Below are 20,055 nucleotides of genomic sequence, written 5' to 3' on the forward strand. Positions count from 1 at the left end.
GTTGCTGCATCCTTCCCGCTTCGATAGACGCGTTACAACTCTCGAGCTTTCGGCGAAAGTACTCTGACTAAACCCTGGCTCAGCCAAGTTCCTGTCATAAACATTGCCTATAATCTCCTTGTCCGACAGGTCGCTCGCAACATCGAATATCTGGACAGTGGGTCTCATCTGCTTAGGCTGTTCCATTTTAAATCCCAATTCTCCTATTTTGCTACATTTCTTAATCTTCCTCCGTTCCGCCTGACTTGCAGCCTCCACCAAGACTCCCGTACTTTTCGTTGTTCTGACACCCTTGATTTTAACTCGTTTCTGAGAATGTTACAAACGGCTTCTTTCACCTTTTCGCTGCTCTCAATTTTTGAACCCTCCACTGGTTTGATCAATATCTTATTTTTTTTCTCTATTTCAGGTACCTGTCTCATCCCGCGCGGAACACCACCCGATGCCCGCACCGCACTACCTGTCGCCGCCGTCGCACCAGCATAAACGCCCGCGTACGAAGCAACCGAACCCCCTGCTGTACCACCCGTTGGTACGTTTTTCAGCATTTTTAAGTACTTTACTTCCTCCCGGAGTTTAATAACGTCTATGTGTCACGAAGGGAATCTTCGAGCACATTCCAACTGCGCAAAATTACTGCGGACGCGTCTTTGCTAACCTTTGACGCCGACAAGAGGAGGTACTGCTGATGTGCAGAGCTTTCGCGCTCTATAACTTCAATTTTGAGTTTTTTTTTAGATGTTGACTCCAAGTCTTCATCGCTATCGGTGTCTCGTTGCCTCTTGCCGTATTCCTCTGTCAGCATCGGTTCTCCCGCCTCCGAGGCCCTCGAACTGACGACCGATGCAGAGTCCAAATTCCAGTCGACTAAGTCGGCGTACGGAGTAGCCTCTTTCCGCCCGTTTCTTCCCCTCGTCCGCCTCCTCCCTTTCAGCTTCTTTCTTCTTCCTCGTCTCCCCTTCTTTCTTGCGCTGTTGCATTTCTTTCTTCTCCATCTCCTTGACTTTCTCGACCACGCTTTTCTCTGCTTCTTTCTGGTGTCCGTCACCTCCCGGTTTAACCAGAAGTGTAAAACCACGCCACAAAACACCCCTACAACACGACAAACACAGTGGTTTTTGTTCCAACCACGTCAGATGAACCGTTCGTGAGTTATCGATCACTTCTGGTCGGACCGGAAGTTCACCCACCCTAAAATGAACTTCACGCCCACTATGAGGTGTTATAGGGGGACCGAAAACACGGTCCGTTACGCTCTCCGACCCTTAGTTTACGAGATACGGCCGAATTTATGTTGTGATGTTTATGCTCTTCTTTTCATTCTCTGTATAATTGCTTTATGGATTTGGAGTGTAATTTGTTTAAAATAAACTTATTTCTTTTATTTTCTTTATTTAATCTTTCGATGACTACATTACGGTTCTAAGTTTAGCTTACTTCTAATTACTAATATAAAATCAAACACAATTTATTTGTTGAATTGGCGAATATCGCACTCCTCGCCCAAGTATGCCTACTCGTGCATTTGAGTTTATTGACTTGATTAATTATTGTGCAATATTCGCCAACTACAAATACTTTATTTTCCATTACAATGTTTATATGCGCCATCCTATATATATTTTTGTCACCAGACGATACGTCACGCCACAACACAACACTCACCGTCTTCGACTAACACACGAAGGGATTCTGCTCAGAAAAGGGAACCTTTTCTGTCACACAGTGACTCGAGGCCTGTGGGCGATTTTCGACCTTAAGTCGAAAACACGCGATTTCTTAACACAAAACACTTAATAATTACTACAAATCTTAACTAATTTACACCGAACTAATTTTAAACTATGCACAATATGGTCCTGTATGTCGGCCAAGACAAAACCCGCTGAAATTCGCGAAGAAGCACTGTAATTCACGTCAAGATGAGAGCGTAGCCAAAATGGGTGCGTTCTCTCTCAACGATTGAACACGACTGAGTAGGTAGGGACAGCGGGAATCTTGTTAATCCATTCATGCGCGTCACTAATTAGATGACGAGGCAGTTGGCTACTTTAAACAGGTCCGAAAGGACATTTTGGCCGAAGCCATAGGTACCAGAGCAAGTGATGCGGTTAAATTTAGGAAGGCACCATTCCGCCACGGCCGGACTATGTTACTTCCCAAAAAGGAAGAACAAGACCGCCGGGTCAGTTCCGGTCGCCGTGAGTGGGCTACTGCGATCTTGTAAGACGCTTGGGGAGCTAAGGCCTTCTGCACACGGAGCTGCTCGTCATAGACGCGTATTAGATGCGATTGTAGGAAGGCGTACGCTTCAGTGCATCTCACGTATTTTTAAATGAAAACCAACCTGCACATAACGACGCGGCGTCGCGATTTCGTCTAATAAAACACTTAAAAGCGTCATGCAGCTTCTTATACGCCTAAAGATCCGCAAACGAACCAATCTTAAAATGTACTTTATTCACTACTTGTCAATATGTCAAGTGATGAAGAGGATCTACTTTTGTTAAATTATCTTCGTTCTCGTAAGAGAAAACAGAAATATAAGAGAAAATTTTGGGTGCATCCTTATATTCGCAAAAATATCGACAAGAGACTATTCATTGCTGCCAAAGAGCTACCAGTAGACGACTCTAAATTTCAAAGTTTCTACAGAATGTCTAAAAGTACGTTTAAAGAACTTGTGTTAATTGTAGGTCCCACCATTCAAAAACAAAATACTAACATGCGTGAATGTGTTAGTGCAGAAGAGAGAATTTTGATAACGCTAAGGTAAGCAAAGTAATTTATTTATTATAAAAACAATAATACAAGTTATATATTTAATTTTTTATGAAAATTATTTTGGTCATTTATATTATTACTACAAGCAGGTAAACTTTCCAAATTCTGAATTGTGTATCCATCCGTGGTGTCGTAAATACTGGAAGCTGAGGACGATGCAATACTAATCGGCGAGGGAGCATTGGTTTGTGCGTTATCGTGCATTTGAAAATAATCTATAGATTGCTCTTGCTGCATTAACAGTTGTTCTAGCAATACAAGTATTTTAATTTTAAATTGTCGTATATTTTTGTCTGATAAGTTCTTTATGTCGGGTAATAAACTTAAAAGAAACCTTCGATCGTCATCTAAAGTCTTATTACCTTTCTTTTCTTTGATATAATCTAAAATAGCGTGATCGATTTCATCTTTTTCCTCTATATGTCTTCTCTTTCTTTTCTTTTTTTCAATGTTAAAAGAACTTTCTTTAGAAGATTTCGTGACGTTATCGTTTTTATTTTCTTCAAGCAGGTACTTAACTGAGGTTCAGGATTGTCTTCGTCGGTTTCTGTCACTATTTCACTTTCTTCCAACGAAATGTTTCCGGTTTTTTCTAAATGCTGAATGGGTCTTACATATGGCAAGACAAACTGCATAATGTCATGCAAATAGTAAGGTTTTTAGATTTTGCTGATGATCCACTGGCAGGTGGTTTAAGGCTGCGCACAAAACCATTCCGAATGCTTTTCCATTTGTCTTTACAATCAGCCGCTATAAAAAAATCACGTGTTTATAAGCAAATATAGCGTGCTTTTCATATAATACCGTGGGAATTATTGTAGAACAAACTACAAAAGCGATATGGAATGTGTTGAAACAGCCATATATGTCGTTACCAAATACAGAAAAATGGAAACAAATAGCAAGTAGACTTTTTGAGCTATGGCAGTTGCCAAACAGTTTAGGAGCAATAGACGGTAAACATATCCGCATTCAGTAATATCCAAATTCCGGATCCACCAACTTTAATTATAAAAATTAACATTCTGTTGTTTTGTTTGGCTGTTGTGATGCTGAAGGTCTATTCTCAACAATAGAATGCGCGGATATGTTGGCCGAAATAGTGATGGAGGCATCTTTAGGGTTTCCACATTTGGTCGTTGGTTGGAGAACGGTAATACTTTGCCATCTTCAACAAAACTTCCAAACTGTAATGGTTGGTGATAATGGTGTAAAATGATGGGATCTCCGGGTTAGAATAAACGCATAATAGCTTCTCTAAATTAATGCATTTATTGACAACACTTAAGTTACACGACGTGTCACCTTTCAGTAGCTTGAGTGTACTTTCTTTCCGAGCGATGACCGCCGCTACACAATACCCAACGTGCGTCATTTAGTGCTTACTATTAACTATCTTAACCTACTTAACAATTTGTTATTCTTACACTACAAAACGACGAAAGTGTCGCGGCTCTGATGATGACTCAAAAATTTCAATTTTTTTTAACACCTATACGAGTCCGCAAATATGAAACAATTATATCAATAATACAATAATAACATACAATAATGCACATTATACGTAGTTCCTGTAATAGAAAAGAATCCGCAAAATCCGAGAAACTAGCCAGATATCGCACCACCCGAGAAGAAATCACTCACATATATATATATATATATATATATACATATGTTATGAGGAAGTAAAATCTTCTCGGCAGGTGAAGAATTTTCATGTACATCGGTATTGAAATGTTGCTAGTATTGACTCGCACTGCTACTTGAACCGGGTGATGGCTCTAGAATCTTACTTAGAGAGTAGATTAGTGATGGTTGTGAATAAAAAGATCTAGACGGGGTCAATATTTGTGGATGGTGATAAGCCGGTATAAATAGCGCAGGAGGATGAGTAGCCTTCTGCTTTTTTTCATTACAATCGGACTTTAAATTTTCCAGTCGGTACGGACCACTTCACATGGTCCTTCGACACACAAGCCAGCAACCGAAATTAAAGTCTTCCTTTAGTTACTTCAGTCGTTACGGACCAGAACAAAGGTTCTACGACAATTACAAACCAACAAATAAAACCTTACACTTTTCCTTCATCATGGAAGCATTAAACCAATCAAGAAGTACACAATATAACAAAAAAATCACAGTGCCGAAAGACGCCACATCACATACAACAGCGTCTACATACCCTCAAATCACTTTGGAGGAAGACGATGTTCTAAACTACATAAAGGGGTATCCAAAGCCGCAACATCCCGAAACCAGGATGGAAGCAACAAATCAAGATCAAGAATAGATTCGAAAAATAAGAAATTACAACAGCTTCATTAGTATTATCTAATTAATTCTTCTTTCTCTTTTAGGCGGGCAGAATGTTTAATCTCAATTAAACAATATTTGCTATTCAATTTTTCTTTTTATTTTTTACTTTTTTTAATAAGGTAAATTAACAAACGTTGCTGACCAAAGTCATCGCTCGCACCTCATAATTGTGTAATGCACGGTGTGCACAATTATGCGACCTAAATTAATTACTTTAAAAAGACTTGATTATTGTTATGTTAGCATGGAAGAATTTGTATATAAACCCAAAATTTGTATTAATAAAACAGTATTATTGATATCTCCGTAATGCTCATTTCCCATTCGCTTCTCACTATGCTTCTTAATTTATTGACTGCTGTAATATTTTTAGCCTTTATGTGTTCCAAATGGGGCATGAACGTCCAGCCCTCATCCAATATTACGCCCAAGTACTTTATGGTTTTACACTTTTTCGCCTTTCCCATTTTCATTACTTTCATGGCCGCGTTAATTTCATACATAGTTATCCAATCCTGATCATGATACGTACTACATCTCACCACCTCTCCCAAGACCATATCGTCATTCTCATTCCCTACAAGCAAAGCATCCACTACCACCTTACCCATTTCCTCCCAGCCCCTTGTTTCATTATCATTAACGCTGACTGAGCTGTAGAGATTTCTTATTGTTATTTTCTTCATGCTTAATTTGTAGAAATAGCCCCAGGGGTCATTACAGCTATTTTCGACTGACCTTTGCCAACACTGCCTTTTCTCTCTAATAATCTTTTCTTTATATTAATTTAGTCGAGTCCTATAGTCCTGCCTTATTCTCACTATCACCTCCTCGTCTGCACCCTCATTTATTTTAGTTCTTAGTTCCCTTCTTACTCTTTTCACAATTCTTTTATCGTTTTCTAGCTTATAACATGATTTATTGATTCATTGAACATATCAACCATCCCGTTTGCATCTGTCAATCTATTTAGCTTCCAGACAAACGTATTGTTAAAGACACTTCTCATTTCCTCCTCCACCCTATCCCATTTAACCCTTCTGATATTACCACCTTCATTAATCTTACTAATCGTATTTTCTATTTCATTTACAGGACCTAGATGGACGTGAAAGAGAAGACTACGGTAGTCAGAGGCAGTCGTGGACAGGACCCTCCACTCGGTTATCATAGACAGCGCCGGACCAGATACAATCGTAACATCGATAGCAAAATGCCCGTTGACAGTCTCAAAAGTTGGTAAGTTACCAGGTTCATTTATTATATACAAGTCCCTTGATAAAATATAATCTTGTAATATTTCCCCCCTATGATCTCATATGCGGTCGTGCCACATTGGCGTTTTTGCGTTTACATCGGCCCCTATTACGACGGGAATACCCTGAAACATATTAATTATTGCCTCTAATTTATGTAAATACCTGTCTATGTCCTCGTTGTATTTGCAATACACCGGAATTGTATCGTATAACTCGGCCCAGTCTATAATGCCACATCGGTCTACCGCTCGGTAAGTATGGTTCCTGTAACAAAAAAACATCCATATTCCCCTGGGAAGCAAGGTACTCTACCTTCCCATTACAGCCCTGGCGTGTTGGCAATTTAGCTGCATAATTCTTAAAATTTAAACATAGTTTGTTTTTTCACGTCTTAGCGATACTTGCCGCAAAAATTCTGGGCATGTGGTGGAAGTTGGGGAGTGGTTGTGTTTTTTATTTCGGTTTTGACAGATTTTGCAAGTGGCTTCCTTTTGTTTATCCGGACAGTCATTAAAAGTATGTCCAGTTTTCGAGCAGTGTCGACATGTGTCGTCCCCCTTGCATGCTTTTGATATATGTCCATATTCCAGGCATTTGAAGCACCTAGTCACAAGAACATAGTCCGTGACTCTGTAGGATCTCGGCCCAATGTACACACGCACTAGATTCGTTAATACTTTCCAAACGTTAGTTGGAACTTCAAAAATTATATTTGATTCGCTTTCTCGTTTCGCTACTCTTGTTATTATTTTGCAATCGTTTTTGAAACATTCATACCCTCTTTGCCTTCAATATTTCGATTATATAAGTTGTTTATTAAGTTCTCTTCTGTTCCGTCGTTAGGGACATCAAACATTTGTACTGCTGGTCTTAAGCTTTTTGGTGTTTAAACTTTTAAGCCAACTTCTTGCAATTTTGCACAACTTTTAACTTTTTGGACCTCTCGCTCATCCGCCAACTCCACAACCACGCCCGAATTTCGTATCGTTCTTATTTTATCAATTTTAACATGTACAATTTTACATTCTTTTTCTCTTACAATTGCAGAGCACCATCTCTAAACGCACATGGAGGTATTATAATTGTCACAAAACCGACGTTGACTTCACAAGTCCTCGATTTATCAATGTTCTCCAAAGAAAGATGCTTGGAAATATGTGCAATTCTTCTATTTAAATTAAATAGTGTAATTGCGATTTACCATCCTCCGAACAGAGATAAAATTGAAATGTTGGAAAATATGCTAACTCAAGTAAAACACATTTATAAAAATATTTATTCTCATTGGCGACTATAATGTCTGTGTCAACGAATCAAGAAATCATAAATGTTATACGAGCTCTGAACCATAAAAACACGAAAGACATATATGGTGTATCAGTAACGCTATTAAAGTCCAAAGATACAACAATTTCCAAACAACTGTGTAAAGTACTAAATAAATGTCTAAAGGGGGTCTTTCCCTCAGAATTAAAGATCGCTAAAGTAATACCGGTTTACAAAAATGGTGATATAAATGATTGTAAAAACTATAGGCCCATATCAATATTACCAAGCCTATCAAAAGTTTTTGAAATTATACTAAAGGAAAAAATTGTAAGTTATCTAGAGGACAACAATGTTATAACGAAATTCCAGCACGGTTATCAGAGAGATAAATCTACCACTACAGCACTCCTAAGCTTGCTAAAAGAAATTATTCAGGAGTTTGATCTTCAGCAATACACACAGGTGGCTTTCTGTGATCTTAGTAAAGCTTTTGATAGCGTTTGATCATGGGATACTGAACGCGCAGTATAAGAAAAAAACTGGGTTTTAATAAAACGGTGCTGGTTCAGAGATATAAAGAATGAAATTAAAGCGTAGAAAAATGTGGGAAAAAGTAGAATAAATAAAAGAAGGTGGTTAAATTAAGATTCTTACGTTTAATTTTCACTTCACTAAAATACTGATTTTAAACAAATTCATCGATGCATCGTGCGCATCGATGAATGAACTGAGGTCGCGTTAAAAAGAGGGTGAGCGCATGCTCTCGTGTTAAGATATCACAGCCCAGTTAAAAGCACGCACGTGCGTGTAAATAATTCTTAGGGTGACGCGGTGTGAACAGCTACTGTTATATAAACTGGAGAGATACGGGTTTCAGTATGGAGCTCTGAGACAAATTAAATCTTACCTATGTGAAAGAAAACAATGTGTATACCAGAAAGATCGCCAATCAGAATGGAACGACGGGTGTTCCGCAAGGCTCGGTACTGGGACCCCTTCTTTTTCTTTTGTACATAAACGACTTACCAGAAAATATCCTAACAAACTTAATGTGCTTATATGCCGACGATACGTCGCTTATGAATAGAGATACAAATGTAGAAATCCTAAAACTAAAAACGGAACAGACTTTATGAATGCGTAGAGCAGAAGACTGGTTTAACTGCAATAAATTAAAACTGAATACGGATAAAACTAAAATACTCACTTTTTATACCAAACGAAGAGGCGAGGTAACAAATCAAACAGTAACACTTCTGGGTGTTACTCTGAATGAAACTCTCACTTGGTCGGATCATATAACAAAACTAAAACAACGATTGACTGGTTAGCTGTACTGTCTAAAAGTTATAGCAAAGAACTTACCTTTAGAGGAAGCAAGAAATGTGTACTTTTCGTAGTTCCACAGCATCGCGACCTATGGTATAATGGCATGGGGTGTCTCAACTGACATGGAGAAAATCTTCAAACAGCAAAAGAAGGCCATACGAATCTTACTGGCGATACCTCAACGAGATAGTTGTAAAACACATTTTAAAGATTATGTTCTACCATCGTGTTTTATACTTGCCTGTGCAGAACACATTCACAAAAATCGAGGAGAACTCTCCGTAAATTCGGACAAACATAGTTACTGCACACGTCACAGAGAAGACTTAACGATCCCGTATCATCGGATAACCAGAACGTTAAAAACTTTCATTTATATAGTAATAAAATTATACAATGCACTGTCAACAGAAGTAAAGGAAATGAATCCCAAAAGGTTTAAAAGCACAGTGAAGAAAATCCTACTGGAAGGAGAATTTTATTGTATAAATGTATTTATAAATCTTGAATTGTAATTTTTTATTTTCTTCTTTTTCTTTTTTCTGACGATATTTTGTACGCTCTTTTGTACCTTATTGAATAAATAAAATATAAAATATTATATTTACGACGAGAGAGATAAAATCCTATTAAACCTGCTTGATTTGAGTAAGGCTTTTGACACTGTCAACGCAGAGATCCTTATCCAGAAGTTGCAACATTATGGGATAAGAGGAAATCAACTCGTGCTTCCGAGGTCTTGTTTACCGGATCGAAAGCAGCTCGTAGAGTGAGAGGTCAACTTACAATGATATTGCTCATGGGGTGCCTCAGAGGTCAATATTAGGGCCTTTGCTCTTTGTAATCTACATAAACGACATGCCCAACTGCGTTGATGGAGAGGTATATTTCTATGCGGATGACACATCCATCATCATCAGAGGCAACAACAAGCTAAGTCTGGAAGGGGGATCAAAAGAAGCAGTCGAACAAGCACAGATGTGGTTCTCCGATAACAAGCTCAAACTTAGAATGAACAAAACGGAACAAATCATTTTTGAAACTACTCAATTGGAGGAACCACATGTTGTCAAATTCTTGGGGTTATATACAGTGTGTTATATACAAATTTTTGAATTCAAATTAAATCTTTTGCAATGTCATAAAACGAAGTATAACCAAGTTTTACGTCAAATATCCTCAAAGTACCAAAGTTAACCGAAGTTTGTTAACTGTTGCAGGTAAAGTGGTCTTTCTGAGCAATGTACGACAAAAGTTAATTAAGATAAAATGTTTGTTATGTTAAATTATAGCGATATGCCAAATTTTATTAATAATAATTAATTAATTAATTTTATTATTAATAATTTTATTAATCTTCATCCTTCATTGAATTTGACTACCCTGATCTTGTATAATCTTTAACTTTCGTCTTTCTCTTTTGCTTGTGCAACATTTCCCAGTTGAATTGGTAATTTATTCACCAAACAAAAAGAATTTATGTAATTTGGTATGTCAGTTTCAGTTTGTACTGGCAATCGTGATAAGCCATCTGCGTTTGCCACTAGTGCTCCTTCCTTGTATTCTATTTCATAGTCATACACTGATAAAATAATGGCCCATCGTGTGATACGTGCTGCTGCAGTTATCGGAATACCTTTCTTTCTTCCGAACAAGAATTGTAACTTTCCAATAATAGTCTCCAGGGACATTGTGGTAACAATTAATGTAAAAAAACTCTAGACGTCCACAACGAGTAAAATTTATTTGATTTTTCACTCAGCACGACATATGTTTCGCTTATTAAGCGTCTTCAAGTGCGACTACAAAGTAGTAAAAAAATAAAACAATAAAAAATTATAGTAAATCGACGGGTAACATTAACAAATGTAATTTAAATCTAAGAACACTGAATCTTACCGTCAATTAATCGAACAATGTTGTTATAATCATAGATATCCTAGTCATACATGAGCCCATCTAAATTAATTATAGTTGAAATAATTATATGAAAATACAACATCGAATAAATCCTGCAACGTGTTAAACTACGTGAAATAAGTCAAGGTTGAACCCTTGACCTTGGATGTAGGAGGAAAAATACTCTTGAGTAAATTGTCAATTATAAAACTGAAAGTTATCAACTTACAGCAATGATAAAACTAATTATCACAATATTAGCCGCGCGCACAACTTAAAGGTTAAAACAGTCTAAATCCAGTTACAAACGAATCGACGAATGAGTGATAAACAAAAAAAGCAAGCTTTGCCGTCTAAAGATGTGAGGTGGAAGAATCGAAAAAAACAAACTACACAAACTTCGAAAACAACCTATTACCACCGACAGTCGTAAATTCATTTAAAACAGATTCAGGGTCGGATTCTAGATGTGATTTAATATAATATTCTTCATATAAATCCAGTCTTTTAGATTTATTGATATGTTTCAGCAACGTTATATTGTTAATGTCAATTTCATGATTACTCTCCATTATGTGTTTATAAACTGTGGATTCTGTTTCCCCTGTTGGTATTGCCAGCAAAACCGCTCTTACAATTCCTATTAAAACCCCTGTTTCCTCTATTATAACCTCCACGCTTACCATAATGAAACACGTTAGATGAAAATGGTTTATTTCGTTCTTCGTCTTTCGCGGCGCTTATTACATCTCTCAAGGTTGAGCAATTTCTGGCTTTAACTATCATTCTAATGTCATGGTTTTTAATTCCATTGCAAAAAGAATAAACACCAATTGTTTCATTGATCACTCTCAAAGATTGTAATAATGTTGCATCATTTCCTGTCTGAGCCCAATTAAGGTTACTCAGGAGTTGTTCAATTTCTTGACCAAAATCATCTATAGATTTATCGAATTGACGCGCTTGATGAAGTTTTTTATTTTATTTTATTTGTAATCTTTGGGATGCAAACAGGACAAGCATCCAGTGAAGCATCCACTAATAATACATAAGAGAACAAGAACAAAAAATTAATATTAATAATAATATAAAATATATACATATATTGTCTTGATAACGATTGTTGATGAAATATATATGAATTAAAGGTTCTTTCTCAGGGTTCACTTGTGTGAGTTCAGTTCAAAAGACAAATTTATTCAATTCAACTAACATTAGAACTAAAACTAGAACTAACACTAGAAACTTTCGGGTTTTGCCGTGCGTCTTTTAAGAAAAGGTTTTAACCTAAACCTTTACAAAAAATTAACAAAAAATAAAGTAATAACAAAAAGAAAATGACAATATTATGAATAAATGACAATTTAATGATAATAATGATATCAATATCAACCACTCGCTCAGCTGGCTGACAACGCACGCAATGCTACTGACAATGCAAGTGGCGAATGTTTTTCTTGAATGTCGCCGTATAGGTGTTGAACATATCGAGAACAGAGCAATAGCGATTAAACGTGTATATAAGGCGTGGAACCGCGGCGTTTGAAGAAGTGTTCGTATTAGTACGAGACACCGAAAATAAAGACAAGTCGCGAGACGGTCGAACAGGAATTTTAAATTTTAACCCGGATTGTATCGCGGAGCAGTCAATAAGGCCATTGCACACTTTATGAAGTAGGATTAAGTCATTAATATTGCGTTTGGAAGAGAGCGGCATGAGACCAAAAACTGTGCATCGCTGCGCATAATTACAATACGGTAAGCAAAATTTATGCGACAAATACCGAGCAAAACGCTTCTGGACTTGTTCCAGGCGGTCGATGTAGGTATGATATTGAGAGTTCCAAACGGCAGATGCGTAATTAAGGACAGAGTATAAGGCAGAATATAATGAACGAATACAGGACAGATCAGAAAAAGCACGGGATATGCGACATATAAATTCGAGCATGCGAGAAGCTTTGTTAACAATACAGTCAATATGAGCCGAAAAAGAGAGTTTAGAGTCAAAAATAACTCGAAGGTCTCTCACGCATTCGGGTTGTGTGAGGATAGTTGAGCCAAGGGAGTAATCAAAGACGACAGGATAGCGTTTGCGAGTAAATGTAATTTTACTGCATTTATCAAGGTTTAAGAACAAGTTATTTCTTAAACAATATTCATATAACCTGTTTAAATCGTCTTGTAGTTTTGCACAGTCGTCGGTAGAACTGATGCGGCTAAATATCTTGCTATCATCGGCGTAAAGGAGAAAATTTGAATGGTGAAAGCATGCATGGATATCGTTAATATAGAGTAGAAAGAAAAGCGGTCCCAGATGACTACCCTGAGCGACGCCAGAAGAAACATCTCTAAATGCAGAGCAGTAATTACTTATGCTAACAGCCTGCGATCTGCCGGAGATGTAAGATGAAATCCAGGAAATTAAACCAGTTGGAATGTCAAAATTAGTAAGTTTAGTTAAAAGGATCCCGTGATCAATTCTATTAAACGCCTTGCTATAATTGGTGTATATGGCGTCTACCTGGCAATTGTCATCAAGAGAGCTTAGTAAAAAGTTGGAATAAGAGATTAGATTAGATTCCACTGACCTGCCTCGGTAGAAGCCATGCTGTTCAGGGATTATAGATGATTTAACACTATACATAATAAGATCGTAAACAAGACGTTCAAAGACTTTAGAGGCGATTGAGAGAATAGAGATAGGTCTGTAGTTGCAAACTAAATCACGTTCGCCACTTTTATGTATAGGGAGTATTACGGCTTTCTTCCATTCAGTGGGGAAAGTGGCAGTATAGAGAGAAGTTTTGAATATATATACATAATAACGGTTCGGTGAGCTCCAAAGCGCACTCACGAAAGAACATGCCGGGCAGTCCATCAGGACCCGCTTCGGCATTGAGGTCCACAAGTAATAGCGCGCGCAGGATGTCATCGCGGGTAAGCCTGTGCATGAGCCCCAGATTGAATCGCTCGCGGTCGCCATCCAGAGAGCCATCAACAAAAACAGAACCAAAATAATCAGCGAATAGGTCACAGACATCCTGCCCGCCATCCACCGTTTGTTCGCGATAGGTCATTCTACTGGATATGCTCATATTACCCTTTGTTTAGACGTAGCATAAGACCAAAGTGCATTAGGGTCGACACACATATTAGACTGTGTGACGTCAAGAAAAGTCCTATAATCGGCTGTGATTAATGTTTTAGTGCGAGCTCTGAGCAAGCGAAACGTTTCATAATAATTATCGCAACCTGTGGACTTCCACTTTTTATGATATTTTAGCTTTTCTTTAATGGCTTTGATAGTAGACAGCGAATACCATGATGGAAATCTACGTTTATGAACTGTTCGATGAGGAACATGCTCGTCAACCGTACCACGCATAATTGAGTAAAACATATCAACCGATAAGACGCCAATGGCACCATCCCAATCAACCGACGCAAGAGACGTACGCAAACCCCCTTAGTCGGCCTTATGGAAGAGACGTATGCAAGCAACTTTCGCGAAGGGGACGCAAGGAAGAACAATTGATGGAAAGTGCTAAAGCGGGGTGATGGGAGTCCACGCGTACCAATGTGTTAGTACACTGACAATGAGTGATATCTGCACACATAGAACTATTGCTTTAAACGGAAGCAGATTGCTTCAAATTAAAGCAAACCGTTCTGTTAAATCTTGAACCGTTATGTTTTTTAAAGATTTATTTATTTAAGTGAACTAAAAGTCTTTTATGAAAAGTAGATCTTATCGTCTTATACGTTTAAGATATCAAATACTTATAATAACAATGTGAAATATTATATGAAGAGTTTAGATTTTTAAAGTAAATCTTAAAAATCTTATGATTACAATTTCCGATTGTTAGTATAAAAATACAATTTATTTGAATTGATTATGGAACTGTTTTAAATAAAAAAGTAACTTTATTCTATATTGTTAATTAAAAAAATTCTTACTCTTACTTTAAGATATGTATATTGTTAAGAAATAGTCGAGACCGGCGCGGGAAAAATCTGAGACGCTTATAGAAAGTTACTTAAAAACGCGGGGGTTAGAAAAAAACTGTCAAAAAGGAAAAATCTTACTGTTCTTGTAGAATAAGTAGAAGTATCTCTTCGAATAGCAAATAAAAGCCGAAGTGCTTCTATCGAACTTGTGTATTAACACGATTGAAACTACTTTTTAACGAAAATTACACGGAACGATTTATTACGCTTTTTGATGTCAACTACAACAACTCGTGAGAACAACTGAATAACAATAACGAATAAAATACGGAACGGCCGACTAATATATAAATTATAAAAACTTTGAACATTACCGCCCGCCTTGCCGAATGGCAACAGAAAATTAAAAAAAAATATACAATAATTTGAAAATTGACCCTAACTGAAATGATTACAAACTAAATAAAAAAAAATGGCGGCAGGAAAACAAACTTTTACATTAAATAAAGTAATGAAATAATTAGAAAGAAATTAACAATAAAAGACTGAATTAAATGAAACTGAATGAAATGTGAAAAAATAACTAGAATTGAATAACATTACTAATTTGTACAATATGGCAAAACGCTTAACTTAGCGAACGGACGAACAAGCGTTGAATTTGCGGTTTTGAGCGTTGCGACGCGAGCGTGGCCATCGGCACCGGAATGAATTTGAAGAATTCTTGCTAGAGACCATTTCGCCGGAGGTAATCTTTCATCTCGAATGAGTACAAGCTGTCCAATTTGAGGAAGATTTTGTTGATTGAACCATTTCGTAGCGTTCTGCATGGATTGTAAGTAAAATCGAAGGCGCCCGGTCACTCGTAGAAAACCTTTACCGTCTATGAACGGAGAAAGTCGGAAAAGAGAACTTGAACGCGGCACTACACGGCCGTCCGTTAGAATTTGAATTTCGTCCGAGAAATGAAGTTGTTGACACTCGCGCACCCAGAACATTAAAGAGTCGTTCAGTTCATCAGGAGAAAGTATGTCTGAAAACTTTGAATTAGTCTTTAGTTTATGAAAAAATCTCTTACACCAAGCAGTGACTCGCAGAAGCTTGTTCAACGACGAATATTTCAACTTTAAATCCCATCCTTTTTTCATAGCAGTTGCGGTGTTGGATGTATGGATAGAACGTGCTTCTGGAATTTCTTTGGCATCCGAATTGGTCCGAAGAGATGGCCATTCTGAGGGTGGTGAGCGAAGCCAAGACGGTCCATTCCACCATAACGTTTCGGTTTCAAGTTTCGTCACTGAAACTCCACGGGAAGACAAATCGGCTGGGTTTTCTTTCGTCGGAACGTAGCGCCAATGAACATGAGAAAGCTCTTGAATTTCTGTTACTCTATTCCGGACGAAATCTTTCCATCTTGAAGGATGACTGCAGATCCAAGAAAGTGCCACCGTAGAATCGCTCCATAGAAAAATTGGAACTTCGTTGAAATCCAGTGTTGCCCGAACGCGTTTTATCAACCGAACTAACAACACGGCGGCGCACAATTCAAGTCGCGGAATGGTTACGCGTTTAAGAGGTGCCACTTTCGTTTTAGAAAAAAGAAGAGAAACGCGAACATCATCAGCTCTTGAAACGCGAAGATACACTACCGCACCAAAGGCACTAGTCGAAGCATCCGCGAACCCGTGCAATTCAATCGAAGAACAATCGCGAGTAATTCCAAGCCATCTCGGAATGCGAATTACCGGACACGTTTGAAAAGAGTTAGTGTATTCGTTCCATTGAAGAGAAAGGTCATGCGGAAGGATTTCGTCCCATTCGAGATTACAAGTCCACAAATTTTGCATAAAAATCTTCGCAGTTACAATGATCGGAGAAAGCCACCCGAGGGGGTCGAATAAACGCGCAATGAATGATAGAACTTTACGCTTAGTAAGTTCTCGGAAGTCAAAATCGTCATTATTAAAACAAAATAGAAAGTCATCGGTCGAATTGTTCCAAAGAATACCCAATGCGCGAGGGGAATTGTCATCTTGAACACGCAACGTTTCTGTATCGGATAGAAGGTCTGAAGGAACATATGCGAGCGCTTCTGAAACATTTGAAATCCACTTTCGCGCTAGGAAACCGCCCGCCGTTAAAACTCGATTTAATTGAAAGATTAATTCTTGAACTTCATCAATGTCATTAGCACCGGAAATGATATCGTCCACGTAAGTGTCGCGAAAAAGAGCAGAAGAACCGAGAGGCTGCTCTTCAACATGTTCTTCTGCTAACTGTCGAATACAACGAATTGCGAGATATGGTGCGCATGAAAGTCCGTAGGTTACCGTTGTCAGGTCGTAACTTTGAAGAGGTTCCGAAGGATTTTCACGCCAGACGATTCGTTGAAACTGCCAATCATCTTGATGAACGTCAATCTGACGATACATTTTCTCTAAGTCACACGCGAACGCGACGGGATGGCGTCTCCACCGTAGAAGAACATCAACAAGTTCACTTTGAAGTTTCGGACCAGTATGAAGACAATCGTTTAACGATAATCCAGATGATGTTTTTTGTGATCCGTTGAACACGACACGAAGCTTAGTAGTCGTACTAGATTCGCGAATCACCCCGTGATGCGGAAGATAGAAGTTGGGTGATTCGACTGGCACTGTAACGGGACGCATATGATTTAAATCGAGATATTCGCGCATAAATTTGCTATACGCGGTCTTGAAGCTTTCATCCCGCGCGAATCTTAACTCGGAACGAGAAAAAGTCTTAACAGCGATCATATAAGAATTTCCCAATTCACGCGGAGACTTTCGAAATGGTAAACGAACAATAAAACGTCCAGAGCTGTCACGCGAATGTGAATTGACGAAATGTTTTTCACAATCAATTTCGTCGGTAGATAAACACGGCTTAGAACTTGATTCTTCTTCTATCGTCCAGAACTTTTGCATTAAATCCGCGAATTCACGATCTATCGAACACTGAAATCCATACGGGTTGAAGTTTGATTGTGATTGATTCGACAGTACGCCGGAAAGAATCCATCCAAACGCGGTTTGCTGGGCAATCAAAGAACCATCACTACTTCGTTTAACACCATTTTGAAGAATTTTAGAATATAAACTCACACCAAGAATCAAATCAATTCTTTTTGATGATGAGATATCTGAATCGGCTAACGGTAAATTCAGTAGCTCAATCGGTAACTGAGCAGAATATTTTTGAGGTAAATAAGCGGTTAATTTCGGCAATATTAATGCTTCTTCGTTGAATGAAAGAAATGGATTGAATTGCGAACTTAATTGAACTGTAACAATTCCGTTTGAAATACTTGTACGTTGCGAACCAATTCCGGAAATAGGAATACTTGCTGGTTTTCGCGGAAGTTGAAGCTGTTGTACAAGTGACTCGGTGATGAAAGAAACTTCGGATCCTTGATCAATAAGGGCTCGAACGATGACGGAATGTCCACGCGATGATTCAATCCGTACTAAAGCTGTAGCCAACAGTACCGGAGCATGAATGTGGTGCGAATGTAAAAGATGATTCGATACGGTTAAGTCATTAGCGGTGATGCTCGGTTGTTCTTGTATGGGCGCGAAAACTGTTCCTGACTTTGAAGGTTCAACTGAAGATTGTATTCTAGTTGAAGTTGAGCGTCGTGGCGCGTCGTGAAGAGACGTATGGTGAGATTTGCGACAAACGCGACATCGTTTAGAAACGCGACATTTGTTGACGGTATGTGAACCAAGACAATTGAAGCATAATTTTCGGGATATCACAAAATCCTGCCGTTCTGCCGGGCTTTTTGAAAGGTAAGCCGGACATGATGAAATGTAATGCGCTGAGTTGCACATAACACAACCATTTACAGGAGAAGAAGCATTATGAGCTTTTACACTAGAGACTTTAGAACCCGTTGAAATGGAATGCACTTTACGGCTAGATTGAAGATTTTCGACAGCTTCCAAGGTGTGAATACGGTTCATCAGAAAGTCCTCAAGCTCATCAAACGTTGACGGATCGCGATGATTTGAAATCGATCTCTCCCATTCTTTAACGGCGTCTGTATCTAATTTTCGTACGATTAAATATACGAGAATATAGTCCCAATGCTGAATCGGACACTTCAATACTTTTAAGGCACCGAAAGCTTCTTTAATTTCCCCGACAAGACGTTTAAGTTCGCTAGAAGAATCACTCTTTACGGCACGCGCGGAAAATAAAATCGATAATTGAGTCTCAATTAATAACCGTCGATTTTCATACCGGTCAATCAATATTTGCCACGATCTTGAAAAGTTATCACCGGTAACAGAAATGTTTTTTAATAACTGAGCGGGTTCACCGGTCAAACTCATTTTTAAATATTGAAGACGTTCGACATCGGTAAGGTCTTCATTGTCATTGACCATCGTAGAAAACAAGTCCTGAAATTGAGCCCAATTGGCGTATTTACCGTCGAAAGTTGGAAGGTCAATTTTCGGTAAATGACGCGAACGCGATGACGAATGACTGACGTTTGAAACTGGTTTTGTATCAACTTCCGGGGTCGGAGACAGCGGAAGAGGATTTAATAAATCAAGCAATGTCCCCTTAGCATCGAAATAAGTTTCCTCACATTCAGAAAAAATGTCCTCGGTGAAATATATCGTATCCGAATACTTGTCGCGATACTGAATTAATTGTTTATGAGCATTATTAAACTCATCCCAATTAGTCTCAAGTCGTTCCAAACGACTTTGAAAGTTCCCGCGAGTACGTTTAGCGATCGCGAGCTTTTTCAAATTATCTATTGTCCGAGAAATTAACCCGTGAATGTCATTTTGCCGTTCGAAAATCGGGTTTAAGTCAATTTCACGAGCGGTCGCCATGGTAACGTAAACACACAATAACGAAAATGAAAAATCGAAAAATACTCAAAACGTCTCAAAAAATCTCGGCCTTCTCTCCGCACTTCCGGTTATATCCGGCTCGAAGGACCAAAAAATGTTAAGAAATAGTCGAGACCGGCGCGGGAAAAATCTGAGACGCTTATAGAAAGTTACTTAAAAACGCGGGGGTTAGAAAAAAACTGTCAAAAAGGAAAAATCTTACTGTTCTTGTAGAATAAGTAGAAGTATCTCTTCGAATAGCAAATAAAAGCCGAAGTGCTTCTATCGAACTTGTGTATTAACACGATTGAAACTACTTTTTAACGAAAATTACACGGAACGATTTATTACGCTTTTTGATGTCAACTACA

The 20,055-nt window shown here is 38.2% G+C and overlaps 1 protein-coding gene across 1 annotated transcript; it reads right to left on the reverse strand.

Moving 5' to 3' along the window:
- Positions 1–15,412: 15,412 nt before the first annotated feature.
- On the reverse strand, positions 15,413–19,684 carry LOC139431404 (uncharacterized). Its single transcript, XM_071199063.1, has 2 exons — positions 15,889–19,684; positions 15,413–15,843 (listed from the first exon to the last, which is right to left on the reverse strand). Exons 1-2 carry the CDS (start codon positions 19,682–19,684, stop codon positions 15,413–15,415), a joined length of 4,227 nt encoding a protein of 1,408 aa, XP_071055164.1.
- Positions 19,685–20,055: the final 371 nt, after the last annotated feature.

Source organism: Onthophagus taurus, chromosome 8, assembly GCF_036711975.1.
Source record: "Onthophagus taurus isolate NC chromosome 8, IU_Otau_3.0, whole genome shotgun sequence".
Lineage (NCBI taxonomy): Eukaryota > Metazoa > Arthropoda > Insecta > Coleoptera > Scarabaeidae > Onthophagus > Onthophagus taurus.

Bases quoted from the DNA above. Each gene is read 5' to 3' on its own strand.
- LOC139431404 (XM_071199063.1), bottom strand. From the start codon at position 19,684: ATGGCGACCGCTCGTGAAATTGACTTAAACCCGATTTTCGAACGGCAA. The intron at 15,844-15,888 runs GTAAGAGATTTT...CAAAGTTTTCAG, and splicing joins TCTGCGAGTCACTGCTTGGT to ACATACTTTCTCCTGATGAA.